General features: G+C 42.5%; 2 protein-coding genes across 7 annotated transcripts in view; both read right to left on the bottom strand.

Annotated features, from left to right (window-relative positions):
- Positions 1-888: 888 nt before the first annotated feature.
- On the bottom strand, positions 889-21,098 carry WEE1 (WEE1 G2 checkpoint kinase). 2 transcript variants are annotated; one of them, XM_075163141.1, is made up of 12 exons: positions 21,083-21,098; positions 20,713-20,778; positions 9,670-9,878; positions 9,096-9,162; positions 8,840-9,012; positions 7,766-7,887; positions 6,948-7,094; positions 6,447-6,542; positions 6,280-6,365; positions 5,857-6,027; positions 5,621-5,766; positions 889-2,277 (listed from the first exon to the last, which is right to left on the bottom strand). In XM_075163141.1, the coding sequence occupies exons 3-12, from the start codon at positions 9,810-9,812 to the stop codon at positions 2,127-2,129; spliced, it is 1,302 nt and encodes a 433-aa protein (XP_075019242.1). In that variant the 5' UTR covers positions 9,813-9,878; positions 20,713-20,778; positions 21,083-21,098; the 3' UTR covers positions 889-2,126. The 2 variants fall into 2 exon arrangements, with proteins under 2 accessions (XP_075019242.1, XP_075019241.1); XM_075163140.1 differs by lacking the exons at positions 20,713-20,778; positions 21,083-21,098 and adding an exon at positions 12,255-15,696.
- ZNF143 (zinc finger protein 143) overlaps positions 17,879-21,765 on the bottom strand; it is a 45,845-nt gene continuing 41,958 nt past the window's right edge. For 3 of the 5 annotated variants that reach the window (XR_012675745.1, XR_012675741.1, XR_012675742.1), the window contains 3 exons: positions 21,434-21,521; positions 21,083-21,183; positions 17,879-20,778 (listed from right to left, as the gene is read on the bottom strand). The gene's annotated coding sequence lies outside the window, so the exon portion shown is untranslated. The remainder of the gene's footprint in view (positions 20,779-21,082; positions 21,184-21,433; positions 21,522-21,765) is intronic. The other 2 variants (XR_012675744.1, XR_012675743.1) reach the window with 1 other exon arrangement.

Genomic DNA, 21,765 nt, shown 5'->3' with positions numbered 1-21,765 from the left:
AGATGAACATTAAAATGCTGCAACAAAACCATATGAGATATTCTAAGTTCTCTCACAAACAAGACAGGACTATCATACAAAATAAAAACTTAAAGGTATTCCAGTCTATCAATTTTTACTGATGAGAACTTCAGAGAATAAAGTTACCTAAGCCAAGCCTCTGAATTTCACTGTCATATATGAATAGCACTGAGACCTCTTACAAATAAAAATACTTAGCAGTTTTCATTTGCTAACTGCAAAGGTTGATTTTATGATAGTCCGCCATTCAATTCACATACAGCTTCTCCAATAGTCACCTGCGACTCTTTAATACAGCAATGTAGAAGCTTCCCCAATACACTAATCTATTAAGCCTGTATTAATTTTACTGTATCTCTCTTCTTTACATGAGATAGAATACAAATGCATAAGTATTTTGCATCCACGCCACAGAACATGCTGTTATTGTGTTCCCCAGACTATTCCAATTCCTCCCACTGTTTTCTTCACAACTTCTAAATAAGCAGTTCTCTTCCCATTCTCAGCAATTCATGAGTTTTCCCCCTTACCTCAGCCCCAGGTCTTTCTTCACATAGTATCATCTAGTCCTCCATCTTCAGAGTCATGGGTTACACTTCAAATCTTCCAGGGGCTTCATCTTTCCAACATGCAGTACCATTTCTGAAGCTGTAGAGACAGACTGCTGTAGATACTAACACACAGACAGCGGTGCTTCTCTCCTAACGTAACTATCAGCGAGTATGTTATCTCGCTCCCACTCTCATGAGAAGAGCGACAAGCATTACACAGGAGCAGGAAGCAGATCTAATCAGGACTTGCCACAGTATATTCCTGACTCAATATTTTATTTCCACAACTATAGAGTTAAATAAGTGTTAGACAATATTAAACAAAACTTTTAACTTTAATATTCAAATTCAACACTAGTAAGAACAAATAGAGCACAAATGGGAAACATTGTTTAAACTAAAGTTAATGAAGAGACAAGCCAGTAATTAGAACAGTTCTATTTTTTAGCAGGTCAGCCTAGGGTCCAACATCAGTACAGGTTCTGATGGCCACATTCTGTTCATTTTGGAACTTAAAACTGAATAGTTGAGCTTTGTCTGTCGGCATCTCAGACTGCAGTTTCAGTATAGTATACTATAAGCACGATCAAACTTATGTACATAAACAATGAAGAACAACCTGAACACTTACACTAAACAATTATTTACAAGTACTCCAACATAAAAAAAAAAAATACAATAGCCTCAAGAATGGACAACTGAAGAGAATACCAACATTTAGAGAACCTTATTAGAAAGAATTACAAAACATCAATAGCCAAGACATTAACAATTGCACTACACTAATACAGAGTCCAAATATTAAATTGGTGCATTATTTCACAATGCACTAGCTTTGAGAGAAAAATGCTGCCTTCACTAAAACGCAGCTTAGATTTGTTTCACTTAATTGTTTTAACAAGAAGCCTATTAACACAATAATGATTGTTTTAATGCTACAGTTTACAGCGAGGACAACAAACTAAAAATAGCAGCAGTTCCACATGGCACTTAATTCCACAGGTTTCTAAGCTGTGGTTTATGCAATGCCTACAAAGTGCTCCCAGTTGAATATACAAATAAAATTCACAATAAAAGTCTACCTGACATCAGGTACATTGAGTGTAGGTGGCCTTAAAGCCTGTCTTTCAAAATCTATTCCCCTCTGCTCCAAAAAAATCAGTAACTATCAAAGCAAGGCCCCCTCCCTCCCTCTTAAAGATCATTAGGGATATTACTTCTTATTACAATGCCGTAACATTACAAAGCAGCACACCACTATAGTGGTTAACCCTGGGACGATGTAACATCTAACAGTGTAACTGAAAGGCTTATGGATTAACATCCAGGATCCTCTATAGACAAGATAGTAACTGAGTCCATTAACTCAAATGGTTAATACAGCTAATCAGCCATACTGTACAAGTAAAAACCCAGAAGCAATTCCTCTAAAACTAGTGACACTGATCAAAAACAGGACAAGAAACCAGGAATTGAACACTTCCTTCAATTCCTTAGGCTTCAGTCTGGCAGAGATGCTATAGCCATCCTCAGTAGTTCTTTTAGACTTCAGAGTTAGTATATAGTAAGACTAACTGAGCGGTTCATTTTCTTTCCAATGAGTCGAGATGGCCTATTTTGTGTCGTAGATCTAGTTGTCATTCTGTCAGTGAACAGTGCTCGCTCCTCAGCTGCGGCCTTTGCCATCTGTGCCTTCTTCAGCTCTCTGCAAGACATTGAGAGTCACACTTACGCATCAGTAAGGACTACAGGCGTATCACAGCACGAGCATTTCAAATGAACTACAGCAGTTCAGAACTTAAGACCTGCCGTCAATTTAGGTCATACCAAGACCATTATCATTCGCATCCACCTCTTTACAACCCAGAGGACAGAAGTGGGAATTTCGTTATTTGTCTTTTGAACAACAAGGGAAGGAAATGACAAATTCACACAACTCAGTCAGATTTTGAAATCCAGCCTTTTATAAGCAGCTCAATACTTCAATTACCAGAACACGATAAGATGATGTTTACTTTCTAGTACAAGCTGTATGATAAATCACTGACAAGCTAATTACTGAGGTTTGCCCAAATGAAGCCTTCGGCCACTACTGAACTTCTATCGAAGATTCAGACAAATACACACGTAGTTGAACACAAATGAACGCAACTGGCAACAGACAACTCGAGAAGTATCCTTTTCCTTTTGCATACCCACATCAAAAGCTTATCACCACCTAAATCTTTTCTGCCCAACATAAAAATTTGAACCCAAAACTGCAAGGCTGAGTCACTGAAGGTAGCACAGGCCATTGTCCCCATGCAACATTCTGTCAACTATTCTGTTTCAGGGAATTACCAATACTCAGTCTGAGGACAGAGTTAATTAAAACTCAGGATAAAACTATGAAAAAGTCTGACTAAAAAGCAAAGTTATCTTTATCAAGGGTTTCCCCACACACCCCTTTTCTCCTTTCCTTAAATGCTGACATATGGCTACGTGTAAAGATTCCCCCCATACTCTTTTCCTTCTCCTATCCCAAACCATCCCTTAAAGAATTTTCTCTACCGTAAGAACCACTATTTGTAATCTCACTTCGTATCCGGACTCCAAAGCAAGATCAACTTTTACAAGCTTGCTGCATATTGGTGTAGGTGCATTTAGTTTTAAGTTACATGTTTTCGTTTAATAAGCTACTCCTATTCTTGTAAGACAAAGTTTTATTCATTAACACCCATGCCCCATCTAATCCTCCCCACATTATCACTGTGTCAATTCACTGCAAGAGAATGCAATCAATTTTTAGTCATTTTTGTGCCTGACCAACCTAGTGGCCTTCTATGACGGAGCGACTACATCAGTGGACATGGGAAGGGCTGCAGATGCCGTCTGTCTGGACCTCTGTAAGGCCTTTGACACAGTCCCCCACAACATCTCTCTCTCTAAACTGGAGAGGTATGGATTTGATGGACAGACTATCTGGTGGGTAAGGAATTGGTTGCATGGACACATCCAGAGCCATTGGTCAATGGCTCAGTGTCCAGATGGAGATCAGTGACGAGTGGTGTCCATCAGGGGTCCATATTAGGACCAGTACTGTTTAATATATTCATCAACGACACAGACAGTGGGATCGAGTGCACCCTCAGCAAGTTTGCAGATGACTCCAAGCTGAGTGGTGCGGTTGACACACCTGAGGGATGGGATGCCATCCAAAGGGACCTGGACAAGCTCGAGAAGTGGGCCTGTGTGAATCTCATGAGGTTCAACGAGGCCAAGTGCAAGGTCCTGCTCCTGTGCTGGGGCAGCCGCCAGTATCAAGACAGGCTGGGGGATGAAGGGATTGAGAGCAGCCCTGCCGAGAAGGACTTGGGGGTACTGGTGGACGAAAAGCTGGACATGAGCCGACAATGTGTGCTCGCAGCCCAGAAGGCCAACTGTATGTTGCCCAGCAGGTCGAGGGAGGTGATTCTGCCCCTCTGCTCTGCTCTGGTGAGACCCCACCTGCAGTGCTGCGTCCAGCTCTGGAGTCCTCAGGACAAGAAAGACATGGACCTGTTGGAGCGGGTCCAGAGGAGGGCCATAAAAATGATCAGGGGGATGAAGAAAGGCTGAGAGAGTTGGGGTTGTTCAGCCTGGAGAAGAGAAGGCTCTGGGGAGACCTTATTGCGGCCTTTCAATATGTCAATCACAAATGCACACACGTGTGCACACCCACCCACCACACCATTACCAGGAAATTAAGTTCTAGAATATACTTCCATTCTTCCCTAGAAGTCGAATCTTTAATTCTTCCTTCCTCTGAAGAAGATGACACAGTAGAAAAGCTGAGTTTCCTTACAAGGATTCCTTTCGCTGATGATAACTTAGATACACAAGTGGTATCTCAAATGGGTCAAATGCAGGAGTGTTAAAACAACAAAATAAACCAAAATAAACTAAGAATACCTACCTGAACTATTTCATGGAACACTATCCCACACAACATTAAAAATTACTGTGGATAAGTGTTCTTTTTAAACCATTCTTGGACTTACAGTTATTTTATAAGGATGTACCCTACTTGTTGCCAGGCCAGAAGTAGTCTTCATAAAATACTAGCTTTGCCAACTTCCCCTTTCACATGATACAAAAACATGTTGTCTTTATACAAGCAAGCAAGTTACCTCAGCAAATCTGTCCTTGAATAACCTGCACAAACTGTCAAATTATTCTTTCTGCAGTCAGTGTAATTCATAAGAAGATTATAAAGATAACCATCTAAAATGGCAAGTCTGGCTACATTCAGACCGTAGCAATGGTAAGATAAACAGATAGCAATGGAGAGAATCCAAATGCGAAGTTAACATCTTCATTCAAAATGAGCCAGTCAGAAAGTAATCGGCATTCTATATTCCCTTGTAAAAGCATGCCTATTATGCATAATATGTGCAAAGTTAACTGCAGTGAAAGATTCAAATGATTGCTTCTTAACTTACTAACTCTTTCTCTGAAACTTAAGCAGAAATCAGACTTTCCTAAAGGGAATCTCTTCTTCAAAGCTTTAATTCAGAGTTGAGTGTTTGAGCAAGGGGTAGGACAAGATGACCTCCCGATACAAATGATTCTCTGGTAACCTAATAACACTGCTGTGTACAAGTCAAACTAGTCCAAAAGCATTCCTGATGTGCCATTTCATTTAAGTTCAAAACAGTTCATTCAAGTCATGTTTCAATATACAGATGACCTAGGAAAACAGACTCAAATAATATAGATGTAGGTTACACTATACATGTCACAAAAGTATGCATTATGCTTGAAACATTTTTTAAAAACTGTAATGTTTTGTATGCCTCGAATACTGAAGTGGAGCTGAGATTCCCTTAGAGTGTTCAAGAAGTTCCTTCTACGGAGAAAGTTCCTTTTAAAGTTACATAACCCACTTTATACTCTCAGGGATATACACGCATACAGATTTGTGGACCTCATGCAGAAACAAGGACGGTCCTGTTTTATCATCACTCTACTATCATACGAAAACCCATTAGAAATTAAGTTATATCTAAGGACCGCAAGGAACTACTTACTTCTGCAAGAGCGAGTTTTTGAATTTTTCAGCATTCAGTTCTATCCGGAGCTGCTCTGCACTCTTTTTTGCCGCAGAGAGAAGCACTGAATGCTTGACTAGTGCCACAGCTGAAGGCCTTTTCTCTGGATCAGGATTAATCATAACCTTGGAAAAAAGAAAATAAGGCATTCTAGTTAAGGCCAGTAATACAGTAAATTACACTAATCAGTGAGCCACTAGTACAAGAGTTCTTACTTTTAGTAAGTCTAGTAATTCTTGAGAAAGCACTTGTGGTATTCTAGGTAGTTTTCCTTGTCGAATTTCATGCCATTGGTCCCCATTAGTTGGAAGTGGTTCAGCCCCAGCAGCACAGACAACAGTCAGAGCAAGAGCAAAAATATCTGCTTTCGGCAAATGAGTGTAGTTCTTGAAAAATAAAGAAAAATAAATTTACTACACATACCCCCCGCTGTAAGAAGAAATCTAACAGACAGCTAAACTATTCAGCACTGAACACATCCACAGTATTACATTCCCCTTTAAGTACCACCAGTGTTCAAGGGGATACCATTCAGGAAGTTTCTCCTCCAGCAAGGAGGTGGCAGACAGCAACTCATTACTCTAAGAAAAACAGCACACAGACCTAACATCCCTGTTTTCCATAAACAGAACAGTTACCTCTTGTAGGACTTCATTTGCAAGAAAACGGCTATCACCTTCCTCCACTTGTGGACTAGATACTCGAGTTACATGACCAAGGTCACCTGCAAAAAGAAAAGAAAGTTATTTTTCAGAAGACAAATAGACAATGCAATTCTTTTGCGCACAAATGTGCTGCTTCTCACCTATTTTAAATATTACTCGATCAGATGACCAGTCATCATCATCACCTTCTTCTGAAGTTGTACTTGGGACTGATGTCCTGGATATGAAAATATTACCTGAAAAAAGAGCATGAAAAAGAGCAGAATTGTTTAAAAAAAAAAAAAATCTGTTTAATTTCTACTTCATCTAGTTTCACTACAGTTTGCTTTAGCCACACAGAAGTTTTAGTTGTATACATATCCGGTTCCTAGAGTGAGAAGCTATAACTTACTCGCCCCTCTGCTGGGAGGGGAGCCAAGTGTTACGCAAGTAAAGTCAATTACACAAAAAGGACCCAAGATAAACTCAACAACACTCTAAGTTTGCTAGCCAATTTTATAACCGACTTCTTTTTCCTGCTATTTAGAACTTCAGTGAAGAATTTACAGTTAGTAAGGTGTGGCTAACTGTTCATTTTTCTACAGCAGATTAAATTAACTGAGGAAGTCGCCGATACAGAGTAAAGCAGCTTACAAACTTACTAGGTTTGATGTCCATGTGTACCAGTGACATTGAATGAATGTACTTTAAGCCTCGAGCCACCTGAAGTAGCAGGTCCTTCAGTTCTGGTTCAGTAAAATAACGCATATTCCTGTAATTTTCACTTATGGCATCTGCTAAACTGCCACCTAAAAAAACATTAAAGAAAACAACTGATTATTTTTCATCAAACAGTTGACAAATGAATGACAACTTTCTTCCAAAAGTAAGTACAACTGGCTTCCAAAATTAACAGTGAATATATCACCAAGAACTGGCTGAAGACACATAGGAAATGTAAAATCTAGTGCTGTATCCCCTCTCTTTATAGCCATGTAATATAATGAAATTATTTTTCTGCTGTAGTTGCCATGCAAATTAACAGGATACCAACACAAGGGAAAAGACCTCTCTTCCTCTTCCAAATCTCTGGCAGGGTACCAACCATAGCAAAAAGCTTCAGAAATCAGGTCCACCTCCCTTTTTAAAGGAAATTCTCTGGTAATTTTCTCTATTCCAGCTTGTACTATTATACAGAAGAAAGAGCAGTTTTGCTGCTTGCAAATGCCTCACTGTACTTCCAATATTCTTGAACACTTAAGACTTTGTCTGCAATTTTGTACACGTTTTGCTTCATATATCTGATATGCCTTTTCCAACAGAAAGGAACATCAGACATGTTTGAGGCAACAACGGTATGAGCTATGTGTAGGGCAATCAATTCCTAATTAGTACTAGGGATTTGTAGAGATACCTGTATATCTTCAAAAGTTAGATTTTTTTGAAAGCAAGATCAGAACAAGCAATAAACTTTACTTACCATTGCAATATTCATTCTGTATAAGCATATGATCATCTTCTGCCCATGCAGAGTAGTATCTTACTACGTGAGAATGCTGTCCCAGAACCGCATGTGCATAGACCTCTCTTAAAGCATTTTGCCTGTTACAGTCACAAAAAATAACACCACGCAAGAATATTACAAGGTGAAATTAGTCCATCTCAGCCTGATAGAAAAACTTACTATAATATCATGCCCCTCTGCCAGCTCAGGTTTCTAACTAAAATCTTCATATTCAGTTCTCTGGCACCTTAAGGTAGATTTGTACTTATATCCAAACAGCCCAAATAATTTACATTGTATTAAAAGACTAAGTATATGGAACATCAAAAAACAGGTTTTGTTGCAGATAATTCTTGAGGGAGCTGCCAATTCCATTACATACTTTCCAAGCAGCAGCAGCAAGCTTTGAGAAGCATCACTGAAGTTTTAGGAAAAAACTTATGATGATCATAAGCCAGGAGTATGACTGAACTCAACATTCCTAACTTCTCGTGTGTAAATCTGACATGCAATTTTGAGCAACTCAAACTTGTGGAGTTTTATAATATAACTATTAAAACAGTGGGGGAAAAGTAATGAATCACAGGCTCATTCACAAATGCCAAAAAAATACCCCAAAACTGACTTAACTAATCTGCACGTCACTCAAGTTGACAAGGATAAGGACCTAGTTGGGAATACTGCTTTTCTTTCACGTCTCAAAGGATCATTACTGCACAGTTTATTCATATACTCCCTCCTGACATTAATGCAAGTAAGCATTATTCTTACTTTCCAGATGAGAACAATCTGTTTTCACACAGAATATTGGGACAAACATCTGCTAGGAGAAAGGCCAAGTAGCCTTTCCTCCCTCCCTCCACAGTATTCAGAAAAAAGAGGGGAAAAAAAAAAAGTAAAGTGACTTCAGAATTGTATCTGGTTTACATTTAATTCATGTATATTTGTACTTTTCTCTTAAATGCCTTCTCTAGACACTGATACAAAGAGATATGGGAAGAAAAAGCACCAAGAGGTGACTTCTAACTTTTAATAGCAGGCAATACTCACTCATCCACTGAGCCAGCTAAAGGTTTCTTGGATCGTTTTATTGCATAAATACAACCATCCAGCCTCTTCACACATTTAAACACAGAACCGAATTCACCAGATCCAATCTTTTCCAACTCATGAAATTCGGTCGCATACCGTGACTTCATATTACTTTCTGTTATTGTTATCCTCTGCAAAGATTAGAAAGGAAAATACTTAGATCTGCAGATACACAAACTGCCAAATTTAGTATCAAGTTCTAAAGATTAACTACCTTAGCAGGTCTTATAGTTTCATCTTCAGGCTCTCCATCACTTGCTTCCATGTCCTCTCCACAAGAGCTGAAAATTACACCAGTTACTTTTGCAGAAGTAACATGGCTTAAGTAAACTTAAAACTGAAATCTAGCAGCTGTTGATTTTTCTGAGATCTAATTCTCCTATTCTACCGAAGTTTAGTTTAACTAATTGAACACTAGACATTTGTAAGCACAAACTCATAAAATAAAGGTACCATGCGAATATCTTTGTCATGTCTTTCTTCATGTTTCATACTAGTATTTAATGTAGTTTTCCCTCAAGGAAAGACTCATAGCTCATTCAGTCAGGTAAAAACACTGTAGGACACAGCCTAGTCTATCCTCTCTGTATACTAATCAAAAGATCTAGTGCTAAATGCTTATTTCCTAATATCATGCATCTCAAAGCAGATAAATTAAGAGCTATATTATGCATCACTAACAGTTTTGCAAGAAAAAATACTTTCATAGAAGCAATTTGTAACAAAACTTTTGCAGCTAAAAGTAGTTCTAAAGATAAGCTTAACAAAGGAAGATACAAGTTACTCACTCATTCCAGTGCATTCTCTTCCTCCTACGACATTTTCCTTCAGAGTTGTGAAGGAACATGGAATCGGGAGTGAAGGGATTAATGTTCACATGAGGTGTTTGTCTAATATCTTCTTCTTGCTTCTCCGATTTCCCAACATTCATAAATAGAGAGCCCCCTCGAAGTTTAACTGAGCTGGAGCCTATTCCTTGTGCTTTAGAAAGCAAACTCTATATTTATTAAAAAAAGGAAAAAAGGGACAAAAAAGACATTTATAGCCTCAATATTGCTTTAGACATAAACAGTCAGATCATGCTTGAAAGCCATCATTACTATACTGTTTAATCAAAGTTAGCATGAGTTGTTTAAATACCTGCATTTCCATCAAAAAGAATTCCAAAGAAACTATTAGGCTTTATACTCCACACAAAAACAGTTAAAGGAAACACTGAATGTTAAAATAATTCTTAAAAGATAGGAAAGACTGTAAGAGCAGTGTTTTTCTGTCTTTAATCATGTCATCACCTAAATTTCTTGGACAATTCTTTGTCCACAAAATGAACACAGATGAAACTCATCATCCATCCTGTGCTGTATCACCATGATTTTCACATATAAGATATGGAAGTCAGATCAGACATAGGAAATTATCTCTGGTGATTAGAAGTTTAGGTGGCAAGCTAAAAAAACAAGTAAGTAGAAGATTTAATACTGATGCACAGATGCCTCTTCATGAGCCTACAAAGAATTGCTGAAGAATTGACAGCACTGTTGCGCTGTCAGTTCAATATCCAAAACGCATCTTTTGGGTGGTGATTTGTCAGACCAGGCATTTTGCAGGCACATGACGACACCTCTCCCAGTTAGGCAGGGAAGTTTGCACCTGAGTCTCCTACATCTTGGTGAGGAAGCCAACTACTGACCTATTGGATCACAAGCAGGAGTATTGCCTTATCCCAACCACACCTTACAAAATAAAGAACTGACATAACTAAAGCCTAAACTGCCATAAGGAAGAAGGCTGATACTTGGGATCTCAACTGCACTCCCCAAATCTGGACTAGATGAAGACCTTTAAGTCACTGTGCATCTCAACAACACATTTCAGTACTTCCACTGGATACCTTAACCAACTGATTCTTCCAGATTCCAAAGATAACCCACGTAGAATTTGGGCACCTAATTTAAGAATTCCACTGAACTGCAGTATTAAGACCTTGTTTTTAGTGTCACAATCCACAAGAGTCTTGCATTTCTAAAGCATCTTCTCCTGACTCGGTACAAGATCATAACCAATTTTACTATTTCCAAACATGTACCACTGATTTCTACCAGTAAAACCTCATTTGAGATAGAAGCTGTAGAAAACCAATTAAGAAGGTTGCCTTCCTTTCACCTTAAGTCAGTTGTTTTCAATCTATAGTCTATAGATCCCTGGGAGATTATCCCTGGGGATTATCCCTGGATTACTGCTAAAGGGCTATATGAAAAGTACTGAAGAAAGCAAGCCTATTATCACTAGATTTAAATTCACTATATAGTGTTCTACATTAAGAGTCGAGTTCAAAAGTTGAAATGCCTTCCAAAAGTCTGTTATTGACAGTTAAGAGCTACCTATCCCTTTAAGCTTTCAAATCCATCAGTTTAAGAGCATCGTCTACTCGATTAGCCTTCACATTTGATGCAAAAGAGTGCAGACACTGAACTTGCACCGGCATACGGTACAGTAGTACTCAAACAAGACATACTAATTTACTGACAGACACGTCGGAGCAAATTCCAACTCAAGCTTTAACTTTCTGGTTATAAAAGTACAAATGCCCACACGACACTCAAATATTTAAGAGTTTAATACTCTACTTTCACCTTTTAAAATTTTTTTTCCACAAAACATAGCAAATCAGGGTACTTATATACTCTTCTATATAAATAATATACATAAAAATGTAAAAATGCGTTTGTAAATATGTATTTTATATATATGAGGGGGGGTTGTTCCACGCCCCCAGTTACCCTACGGGACAAAATGCACGACGGAAGGGGCGCGGTACTACTTTCGCCTCGCCGTTCGCCCGGGCCGTGGCCCCTCGGCAGACAGCGCGGCAGCCCGGGCTGCGGAGCGAACCGAGAGGCGCCCGCCCTGCGCCGAGGGAGCCACGCGGAGAGGCGGCGCCTCCCCGACCTTTAACGCGGCGCCCGCAGCCGCCCCCGCCCCCCCCGCCGGGCCCACCGGCGCGCGGAGCCCGAGCGGCCGGCCGGGCAGCGGCGCGGGCGGAGCGTCGCCCCCCGCGGGTTACATAACCGTAACGGACGGGCTGTGGGCAGGTCCCGGGGCAGACGCCAACTTGCCGTTGCGGGCAGGCGGGGTGGTGCAAGCGGCTCGCGGGGCGGGCGGCGACCCCGCCGGCACCGCCCGGACCCGGGCCCCCGCCGCCCCCTAACCCCCGCATTTCAACGGCCGGGCGCGGCGCGGTGCCTCCCGCGGCCCCCCAGCCCGCCGGGGGCGGGCCGGCCGCCGAGCCCTGCCCGGCCCAGCACCCCCCTCCGCCCTCACCCCGGGCAGGGTCCCCGCAGCGCGGCGGAGCGCTCCGGGGCGGGTGCCTCACCTTGGGGGTGTGCGGCGTGTCGAAGAGGCGCAGCTTGCGGAAGGTCTTGTGAGGCGGCGTGCCGGGGTAGTCGGGCAGTGGCGAGCTGGGCTCCTCGCTGCGCACCCGGTAACCGCTCGCTGCCGGGTGCGGCGGGGAGCGCCCGCAGTAGCGGCGGCCCTTGTGGGGGGGCGGCGGTGAGGGCGAGCCGGCCATGAAGTAGGCTCCGGGCGACTTCACCGGAGAGGAGCCGAACCCCTCCTCCTCCCACGAGTCCCCCTCGTCCGGCAGCGGCGCCGCCGCTGGCTCCATCTCCTCCTCCTCCTCCAGCAGGGGCGGGTCGCCCCGCGCCGGGGTGCGAGCCACCGAGAGCGGCGAGTCCGCCTCCTGGAAGGCCGAGTCCTCGCCGGTGCTGTTGCCGCTGCTGCCGCCCTCCTCCTCCTCGTCCTCCTCTTCCTCCTCGCAGTCGCTGTGGCCGCTCAGGAACAGCAGCTTCTGCCGGATCGGGGCGGCCGCCCGCCGGGCCGAGACCCGCCGCGGCGGCGCCGCCTGCTGCAAGCTGAGAAAGCTCATGGCGGCTCGCTGCGAGCCCCGCTCACGGCCGAACCCGGCCGCGCCGCGCCCGCTGTCGCTGCGCTGCCCCGCGTCCGCTCGGCGCGCTACGCCCCTGGGTGCGGCGGCGGCTCCGCACGGCGCTGCCCCCGGGCACGGTTCGCCTCGCGCTGTTCGGACTCCGCGGCTTTCCCGCGACCGTTAGTCACGTGGCGCGCACGCCAGCCAATCACGCCCGCCCACTCGGTTTGAAAACACGGAGGGCGGGGGCGGACCTACACGCGGCCGCGTCACGGGGCGCTTTGGCGCGAACGCCGCGAGCGGTGCGGGCGGAGGGGGCGGGGCGGGGGCGGGGTTCGCCACCCGAACCCAGCCCTGAGGCGGCCACTCGTACGTGTCCGCCCGGTGAGGCGCGGGCGAGGCGCCATCTTAGCCCCGGGGCGCGGCTCCGCCCAGCAGCGGTGGCGGAGCCCGGGAGGCGGCCGGGCCGGGCCGGGCCGGGCGCTGCGCTTCTGAGGGTGCAGCTCCCCGCTTCGCAGCAAGGTTGTTTTGCTGCCGTTTGGTTGCTAGAAAAATGCGCGAAAATCTCCATTTCATGTGCCTGAAAACAATAACTCCTTTTAGGCCAGTTAAAGGTCTTTTTTAGGTAAACCAAACAATTAATACATTCCAAATAACTCGGTTCATGTGATTTAAAATGCAGTCAGAAACACACGAGCCTCAAACACAACACCCCATGCTGTTAACGGTAACTCCTACAAGACGCTTTCAAACGACCCAAAAGTCTCGGCATAGCAACTGTGATGTACAGGGCGTGCCATTTATCACACAGGCCGTCCCCTACAGATGCCCCAGCTTTGCCTCTCAGCTTCATTTTCCGTCTCGTACCACCTTGATGAAATGTAACCCAACAAATAAACGTGCCAATCTCTCTCCTGTACTAAATCACCTTAAAATGAACCCCCTGGGTAACGAAAGTCCTGAACAAATCAGGCTTTTCCAGCCACAGGAGCCCCAAGCAACCCAAAGAAAGCCAGGTGTGTACCCCTGTTGAGTTTCTCCCTGCTTCCCCAGGCTCTCCGGGCAGGCACACATCCCCTGGATGTAACGCCAGGGGTTCGCTTCCCTGAGAGCTGAGCGTGCGTGGGATTCTCGGACCCTGTGGCACAGCCCCTCTTCTGTCAGCCCGCACCTCCCGCCAGCCTCCTCCCCAAAGCCTACCCCTCCTCACCTGGAGGACAAAAACCACATCTGCTGCAAATGGGACACCTCTACAGAGAGCAGCACGGTCTGACTGCGAGTCTGAAAGCTTCAAAGGTAACGAACTAAAACATCTAAGGCCCAGTCAATAAAAATAGAAGTTTGTACTTAACCACGTTTCCATTGTTTGCCCATCTCCTGCCTCTGGGCTGCGATGTCCATGGGCAGAAGCCTCAGAAGCAACTTCGAACACGGTTCCAGCTCCTGCAGCCGGGGAGCTGACCTTCCCGCTGCTGAAGAAAGGGCTGTGGTCAACAGTGGGGCTCGGAGGTCCTTTTCTGCTGCCTGCTGGAACAGGACACCTGTATCTCCAACAGGTAATTATTTTTAGGTGGATTTTCTATTGAGGCCCAAATCAAAAATACCGGGATGCTTTTTTCTCCCCTTTTCACACCGGTGCTGTTCACATAAGTGCCGCTCTCCAAGTCCGTGTGCTTTTGGGATGTAAGAAACACCACAGGGATGCTAGTGTCCCATACTCCACTTCTGGTAGCAATTCCTCCTTTTTTAACCTCTTCTGCCTGAAAATACCCATTTCTTTGTAGAGACCTGCCACGCAGGATGGTACAGCTGTCCGCAATGGCTCTCACTGGTACCCTGCAGGGATCGAACCAGCAGCGTGCGCAGGGGCAACTGCCTGTGCCACCAGCGTTGCATTAACGTAAGAGCGTTTTAAATTAATTTGGCTAATATAACTCTGTACTCACACACACTCCCTGTGCCTGTGAAGTGAAATGGTTTTGCTCGGAGCTCCGTCACCTCAAGATGCGTGGGTCACCACCCTTTTCTTTTGTAAGGCCTACATAGAAACATTTCCGCTTCAATATCACATCCCTATGTATTTCTCACACTTTCAATGGCCCGAAAGCTTAAGACAGTTTTTGTTTCTAGGACAAGCAGTGGCGAGCCCCAAGAACACAATTTTTGAGATTATGGAAACCTCCTGAAAACTAGTTTCAGAAAACTGAAAATAGCCAACATAACCTATGAAAACAGGATTGGGCAGCATTTACAGAGACACAGCTACATCAAACCAAGTGCTATAAACATGCTTGGTGTGCAATAATTTAGAATCACAATAATGTCCCATTAAAAAGACTCATTTTTAAAACTGAAATGCACTGTATAGCAAATATTAATTGAAGCATTCGAGTTTTAGAACGGATGATGTAAGAGAAGGCTATTAAAAAAATACCACCTCCATCTCTTTCTCAATTAATAGCCCACAGAGGGAGATGCAAAGCAATTCCTAGTAAGTGACTCAAAACAACCCAGCCACTAGCTGTGGCTTACTTCAGTCATATATGAAGTTTCCTTTTCTTTAAAAAAGATTGAAGAATTTAAGCTTTCAATAAATCCCTCCCCCTGAAATGTCAAAGTTGCAGTTTCCTTCCCAAACTCAACCTAAATATAACTGGTGCTGCATTGCTTTCTGGAGTCTACAGACAGAGATATTTAGTGAGAGTAAGTGGCAAGCTGAAATTCAGAAGCCCTATTGTATAGACTTTAACTAATGAATTGCTAATCACTGGAACAGTTTAAGTGGGACAAAATCAAATGGGACAATTCAGAGAAGGAAGTATTTCTGAAGAGAAGACAAAGATACGAGAGGAAAGGAAAAAAGGAATAGAGAAAGAAATAAACAGCAGTAACACAATTGTTTTAAAATGAAGTTTATTTCCAAACTGAGAGCCAATAAGAAAGGGAAGTACTGAATAAATATGTAACTATAACAAAATGCGTAGTTGCTATATAAGGACTGCATTCATAGGGTCTACATATGTGCTGTTCTGAATTTGCATCAGTTGTTCTTTTGCTGTAGTTTGACAGGACCATAAACGGTTGTGTTGAAGAGAAGATGATTTTCCCCCGACTGAGTGTGGCAACTCTGCTATCCTGTCCAGCATGACAACCACTATAACTAGCATTAGGAGGCCTATAAACAGCCTAACTAAAAAGCACCGCAGAGCCAATTCCCTTAGTCAGGGGGACATTAGCAATGGACATCATCACAGGAGGAAGAGAGGTGAGCGGGAAACAGCTCTGCAGGCTTCCACTCCGCCATACTTTACGACTCAAATTCATCCCAAATTCTCTGAAGCTCATTAAATTGCGCCTTTGAGCCTCTGTAGATCTTGCAAACTAAAGCACTTATCCTCCAAATAGATGTAACAGCACGTAACCCGATGTCCAGGCAGTGCCTGACTGATACTCCTACAAATTTGAGTGGTTTTAAGGGTTTTCAGGATATATTTGCAAAATTGGCTTCTGGTTTTCTTTAATACTTGCTTTTAAATTAAAAAATAAGTATATCAGTCTGGTGCACTGAAGATTTTGCCACCAGAAATACTTATCTGGGGCAGCACACACTCACTGACAAACAGCTGCTTTTAACTAGAAGTTTTCAAGCTCAAGTTCAAGCTCAAGGGAAACTGTTGTTCCCTCTTTTGTGGGTAGCAGGGGAACCCAAATAATGATGAATGGGAAAGAAGTGGAACAATGGCCAATTTGTCTAGCTGTCAGAGGAAACTGCCACAGAAGTGGGTACACTGCCATCTTGTCAGGGTTTCCTGCACTTACAAGTTCTCTGCAGTCCCCCAAAACCATTTTGATAAAATTGGTTCTGCCAAAAACTAGATGAAACCCATTCTACATCAGCCAACACAGTCGTGAAACTATGATGAGTTCATCTTATGAGAAGGGTAAATGGCGTGAAAAAGCAGAAGAGGAGGAAGGTCAAGTTGCTTATATGAAAACAGAAACACTACAGCCACCTGTGCCAAGGCTGTTGCTGGAGAACCGACAGCAGAGACAGATCTGTGCTACTGCGGGCTTTTCTCTTGGGTTCCAGCAGGTACCTGGGGACCAGTGTGCCTGTCACCAGTGCCAGTTGATGGCATTCCAGTGTTCACACAAGACTTGGCATATACAGGGCTAATGGGTCTCAGTGGTAGTGTGCCAACTGGGAGATGTTGTCTCTGGACCACTGACAGCTTAAAGGTGAACAGTTTAAAAATTATTTTATCTGGGGTTGTTCTGCTAACAGCTGCTGTTAGCTGGCAACCTCTTTTTCTTCATTACAAGGTCCAGAGTTGAATCAAAGGTGGACTTTGCGTCCAAAGACATGCCTGTAGTTAACGCTGCCAGTCCTTTTACTGTTTTTAGCCTATAGTCTGCATGCAGATAGAGCATTTCTTAAGGATGTATTCACGCAGGAAGTGTAAATAGTAAGAGCAAGATAACAAGGGGGAGAGTAGAATTGGGAATTTGACAGCACGTAGGATGCCTCCCAAAGTAAAGAGCAGCTTTTGGGCCCAAAATCTGGGAATTTAAGGGAAGATACTCAGAAAGAAGTTATAATGGACAAGGTACATTAGAAAAGCACAGGTTTTGCCAAGCAGTCACGTACAATTCAGTATTTCTCTGTGACTATGAGAGCACACACTCTTAACAATTTTTAGTGACTCCCTTTTTGCCTGTATGTCTGCCTCCTCACACTTGAAATCTCTGCTTATAAAGAAAATGGCAGAAGAATCTGTTCCTAAGAGCCATATTCAGATCAGAAATTTCCTCCAAAACATCCTAAAAATTGAACAGATAGAATGATTGCCGTGACTGAAAACAGGTACAATCAGAATGCACCATTCCTGTGCTGAAGCGAAGTTAAAATGATCAGAATAGCACAGAAGTCAAGATTTTGTATCTGTAATTAAAAACCTCAAAATGTCTAATGCATAGAAACTAAATAGTCACTACTAATTTACCAGTATCACTAACGTTCTTCCTTTTTCTCCTTCAGGGAACATGCAAAACCATAAAAGAGGTAGTCAGCCTTTTTTCAAATTTACTACTATTCATTTTAATAATCTCTTACACATACAATTTAAAGTAAGACATTTTGCAAAAATTTTTTAGAGATGCAGATAAAAAGATAAAAGCCTACTAAGTTTCAAGAAGCTCAGCCACCTTCTTCCCAGTAACACCATCCTCAGGAACCTACATACATTCACAAATCTGTCTCTTACTGTCTTGAATATATCTGTTTAAAAACAAATAGCAGCTAATCCTGTCTGACCCACGAACAATTCTTGTACCTTCTGATTTTTCAGTCATTACAACCTATATTTACATCTGAATTAGCTCTACACCAAAGCAAAAAACCCACTGGAGATGTAGCTTTGGAACATTGCCGTTTCTCCAGGAGCTTTCTACAGCCATTGTGGTAGTTTCTGTTATGCCAGCAGACCTGCCTGATGTTAGGAAGTCAGCCTCTCTTCCTTGTCTTGCCTCCCCCTAAGATACCTGCTCAGAAGCCTCTCAGCCAACTACTACAGAATCGAGCAGTAACATGATGGAGAGTCTAAAACTCCCCAGAAAAATAAGTAAAATACAGCAGCCAGTCAACCTAAAGGCTGGTGAGGGATTCAAACAAAGAAAAGGTAAAATGCTGGGGTTTTGACAGTAACATAAGACACTTTTTTGTTATAGAAAAAATTCTGCACAATCACTTGTGCCCTGAAAGTGTAAATGTTTTGCCATTCCTTTGAGTAAAATGCTTCAAATAATCTAAACAGAACAAAAATAATCCAAATATAATCTCTTACTGCTTCAGAACCTGAGATGGATGGGATTTAAGGGGGTCACATTTCCATTAGAGATAAATACACAGACTGTGTAGGACAAAACGCTTGCTTGTTGATACAAGCTTGTATGTTTATTGGGATAATTAAAGTCTGCTTTGAATATAACCCTCAGCTGAAAAAGGCTGGTATCACATTCCTGATAGGGTTAGGTGTCAACCACTTACCGCTAATGGTGATGGTCTAATTAGATTGTTAGATTTTCCTTTGGCCAAGTGAACTTTATTAGCAGAATGAAAAATAGCATCAAAGGAATGTCAAACTGCTGGCAACACCTAAGCTACATTTTAAAATACACATAGCAGAACAAGAAAAAATGCTTGGTTTTATGCCTTATTTGGAGTGTAGTTTACTATTTACAACAGAAGAACTGAAAGTGGCTCTTGATTTTTTTGGTCTCTTGTCATAGGGGTCCAAGCTTTGGAAGGTTTTTATCAATGGAGCAAAAATTACTTTTGGGAGATCTGGTGTTCAAATATATACTGCTTTGCAAAAAAATAGGAGTACCTTACTAACCACAACCAGCTGGAGTTTGAACTTATGCATCTGCAAAGGCAAGGCATGTGTTAATTTCTATCTTTTTCAAGACAAAAATTATGCAGGCTGAATAAATATATTTTTAAAGTTCCAAACAACTGTAAAGTAATAGCTGAACAGGACACAAGTTACCCTTCATTTCCAGTCTTTTAATGCCTTACTGCTTAATAAAATCAGTTTGCTTCCCACCCAACTATTAGTGAAATTTCATCTGTGCTATATTTGAAAATTACACAGAAAATTTCACAGAACATTTAATTGTTTTCATTCAATGACAAACTAAGAGTGACTGGAATAGGTTTGTTATGGGGCACTTCTGCATCTTGGTAGGTAGAAGCTATGGTCAACCTAAGGTATGCAATCTGACTAACCTCAACAGCTGTAGCGCTGAAGTTGCCAGATTCAGAAACACTCTTGATCACATCCTTACTCCATACCATCGTTTCCTGGTGGCTAAATATCCATTAAATAGCTTCCTGTCCCTGGGGAAGGCTCCCTGACTCTGCACTCTGAGAAGTACACAGCATGCAGAGTGATTTTTCCATATTCTAGTACAGCATGATCATCACAGAAACCAGAGCATCCAGTCAAACAAATTACTCCGGGCAGTATTTGAGGGGTTACGAGGGTTAGGAACTAGAGTAAAGTTTAGGAAGAACTGCCTTCCAAGCTCAGACATTTTGTTTATATGGACTATCAGCTCTGTTCTTCTCTTGTGTGCTAAGCAGACACCACATGCTGTGCCTGAATATCTCTGGTATCGGTCAGCTGATGCCGAGATTAATTACGCCATCAGAGATTATGGCTGTTTACAACTTTGTTGTCAGGCTTCACGATTTACTCTTATAAAAACACTCTTCCAGTGTCAGCCCATTCATGTGTGCTTTGGCATTAGCTCTTTAGGGTAAAAACTGTCCTATTGTTATGCATAGTGTGTCTGGCACAATAGGCCATCAGCCTGGAGCACCGAAAATAATTGCCTCTCTCTTTTTACTATCAGGGGAGGCACTGAACTACAGTAAAGAAAAGCAAAGCCCACAGTGGTGAAAAACTGTAGAAATATTTAAAAGGGAAGAATTGACTGCAAAGTCTAGAGAGGTTTTGTTTTTATTCCTTTAAGGGAGGAGTTGGTGTAGGCCTGGAACTCAGAACTGAAAGAAGAAAGTGACTGGGAATGCTGGAAACGTGGGAGCCAATTTGTAAGAGGAAGTGATATACTGAGTTGCTTTACTTGATAGGATTCCTCTTTTACAAATTATTTCCTTCTAGTGTGCCAAAGTATTCCCTTTGAGACAGAACTTTCAAAAAGAGGAATAAAATCTATGGGGAAAGGATAGAGATTTCTACTGCCAAACACCCAATCCTTTTTGTCATATTCTTTGTTGCCTCCTCCTGAAATCCTTTTTACCAATATTCCTATCTAACCCGATTTCATCCTGTCTAATCTCCACTACAGGTCCTTCCGACACCAACACGCAGCATCAGCTTACCAGAACAGCTCCTTCCACTCCGGTCTGAATGGAAGCAGGGCGGAAAATCACACAGGTCTCTCCACTCTGAAAGTAAGTCTATTATGAATACAGACCTCACAGCTAGGATGCATATAATTACTTCAGCTTCTCTTTAAACACTAAGCAGTCTAAGTCAGTCTGGCTTATTTATTCAGTAAGTATGTTTTCCTTTATAGGGGTAGCTAGCACAACATGGAAGCACAACCTTTGACGTGGGAGTTGTGCAAGAGTAACTGGTAAGATACCAGTAAGAGAAATAATTTTTAAAATACTGCAGGTTTTCCTGACTGAGCTAGTTCTGAATGCCTTGCAGCAAACCAACTAGTATGAAAGAGGAATGAATACTCACATTTGTACAGTGGTCACAAAATGTCCTGGGAAACGAGAAGTAAGAACTGAAGTATTTCTTTGCTAAGTCAAAGCCATGGTTCCAGCCACCATTTCCAGAAACTATTAGCAATGAAATTTAAGAAAAAAACCTTGAACGTTCATGTCAAATGATACATCTTTAATTTCTAAAAGGTGATAAGTACTAAGAAACTGATCTAGTTGACAAGGCAAGTAATCCTCCTTGCATAGTACATTTATCTCCATGGGATATCAAGAATTACAACACTTCAGGAAAACTGGTACCTAAGTGAGCAAGCAGCCTCAATCCTATAGAAAAGTTACAGACAACCTCAATGTTTCCAAGTTTTACTTTGTAATGGATCCAGAGAATAGTCTTTGCTTTGTCCACATCTATCCCACAGTACTGTATTCTTTCACTGCACTTTTCAGTTGGCCATCTGTATGAAAAACATAAAAGGCTGCAACCCAAACTCATACAGTAATTCACAATAAATTAGCTTCATTCTATGCAAACTTGGCCTTTTTGAGGTCAAATACCTCAAGGTATGTAGTTACGGACTTTATTTTTTATGTAAAATGTGTACCTCACAATACTTATAAAATGATTACTTGATTAACACTTCATCCAGAAGATGTTTAATCCTTCCCTTGAGAAGGTAAAAGGTGAGGCTTCAGTTTCAG

The sequence above is a fragment of the Calonectris borealis genome, chromosome 14 (genome assembly GCF_964195595.1).
Source record: "Calonectris borealis chromosome 14, bCalBor7.hap1.2, whole genome shotgun sequence".
NCBI classification, from domain to species: domain Eukaryota; kingdom Metazoa; phylum Chordata; class Aves; order Procellariiformes; family Procellariidae; genus Calonectris; species Calonectris borealis.
The sequence above is the reverse complement of the archived record's forward strand: the minus strand, read 5'-3'. Positions and strand labels throughout refer to the sequence as shown.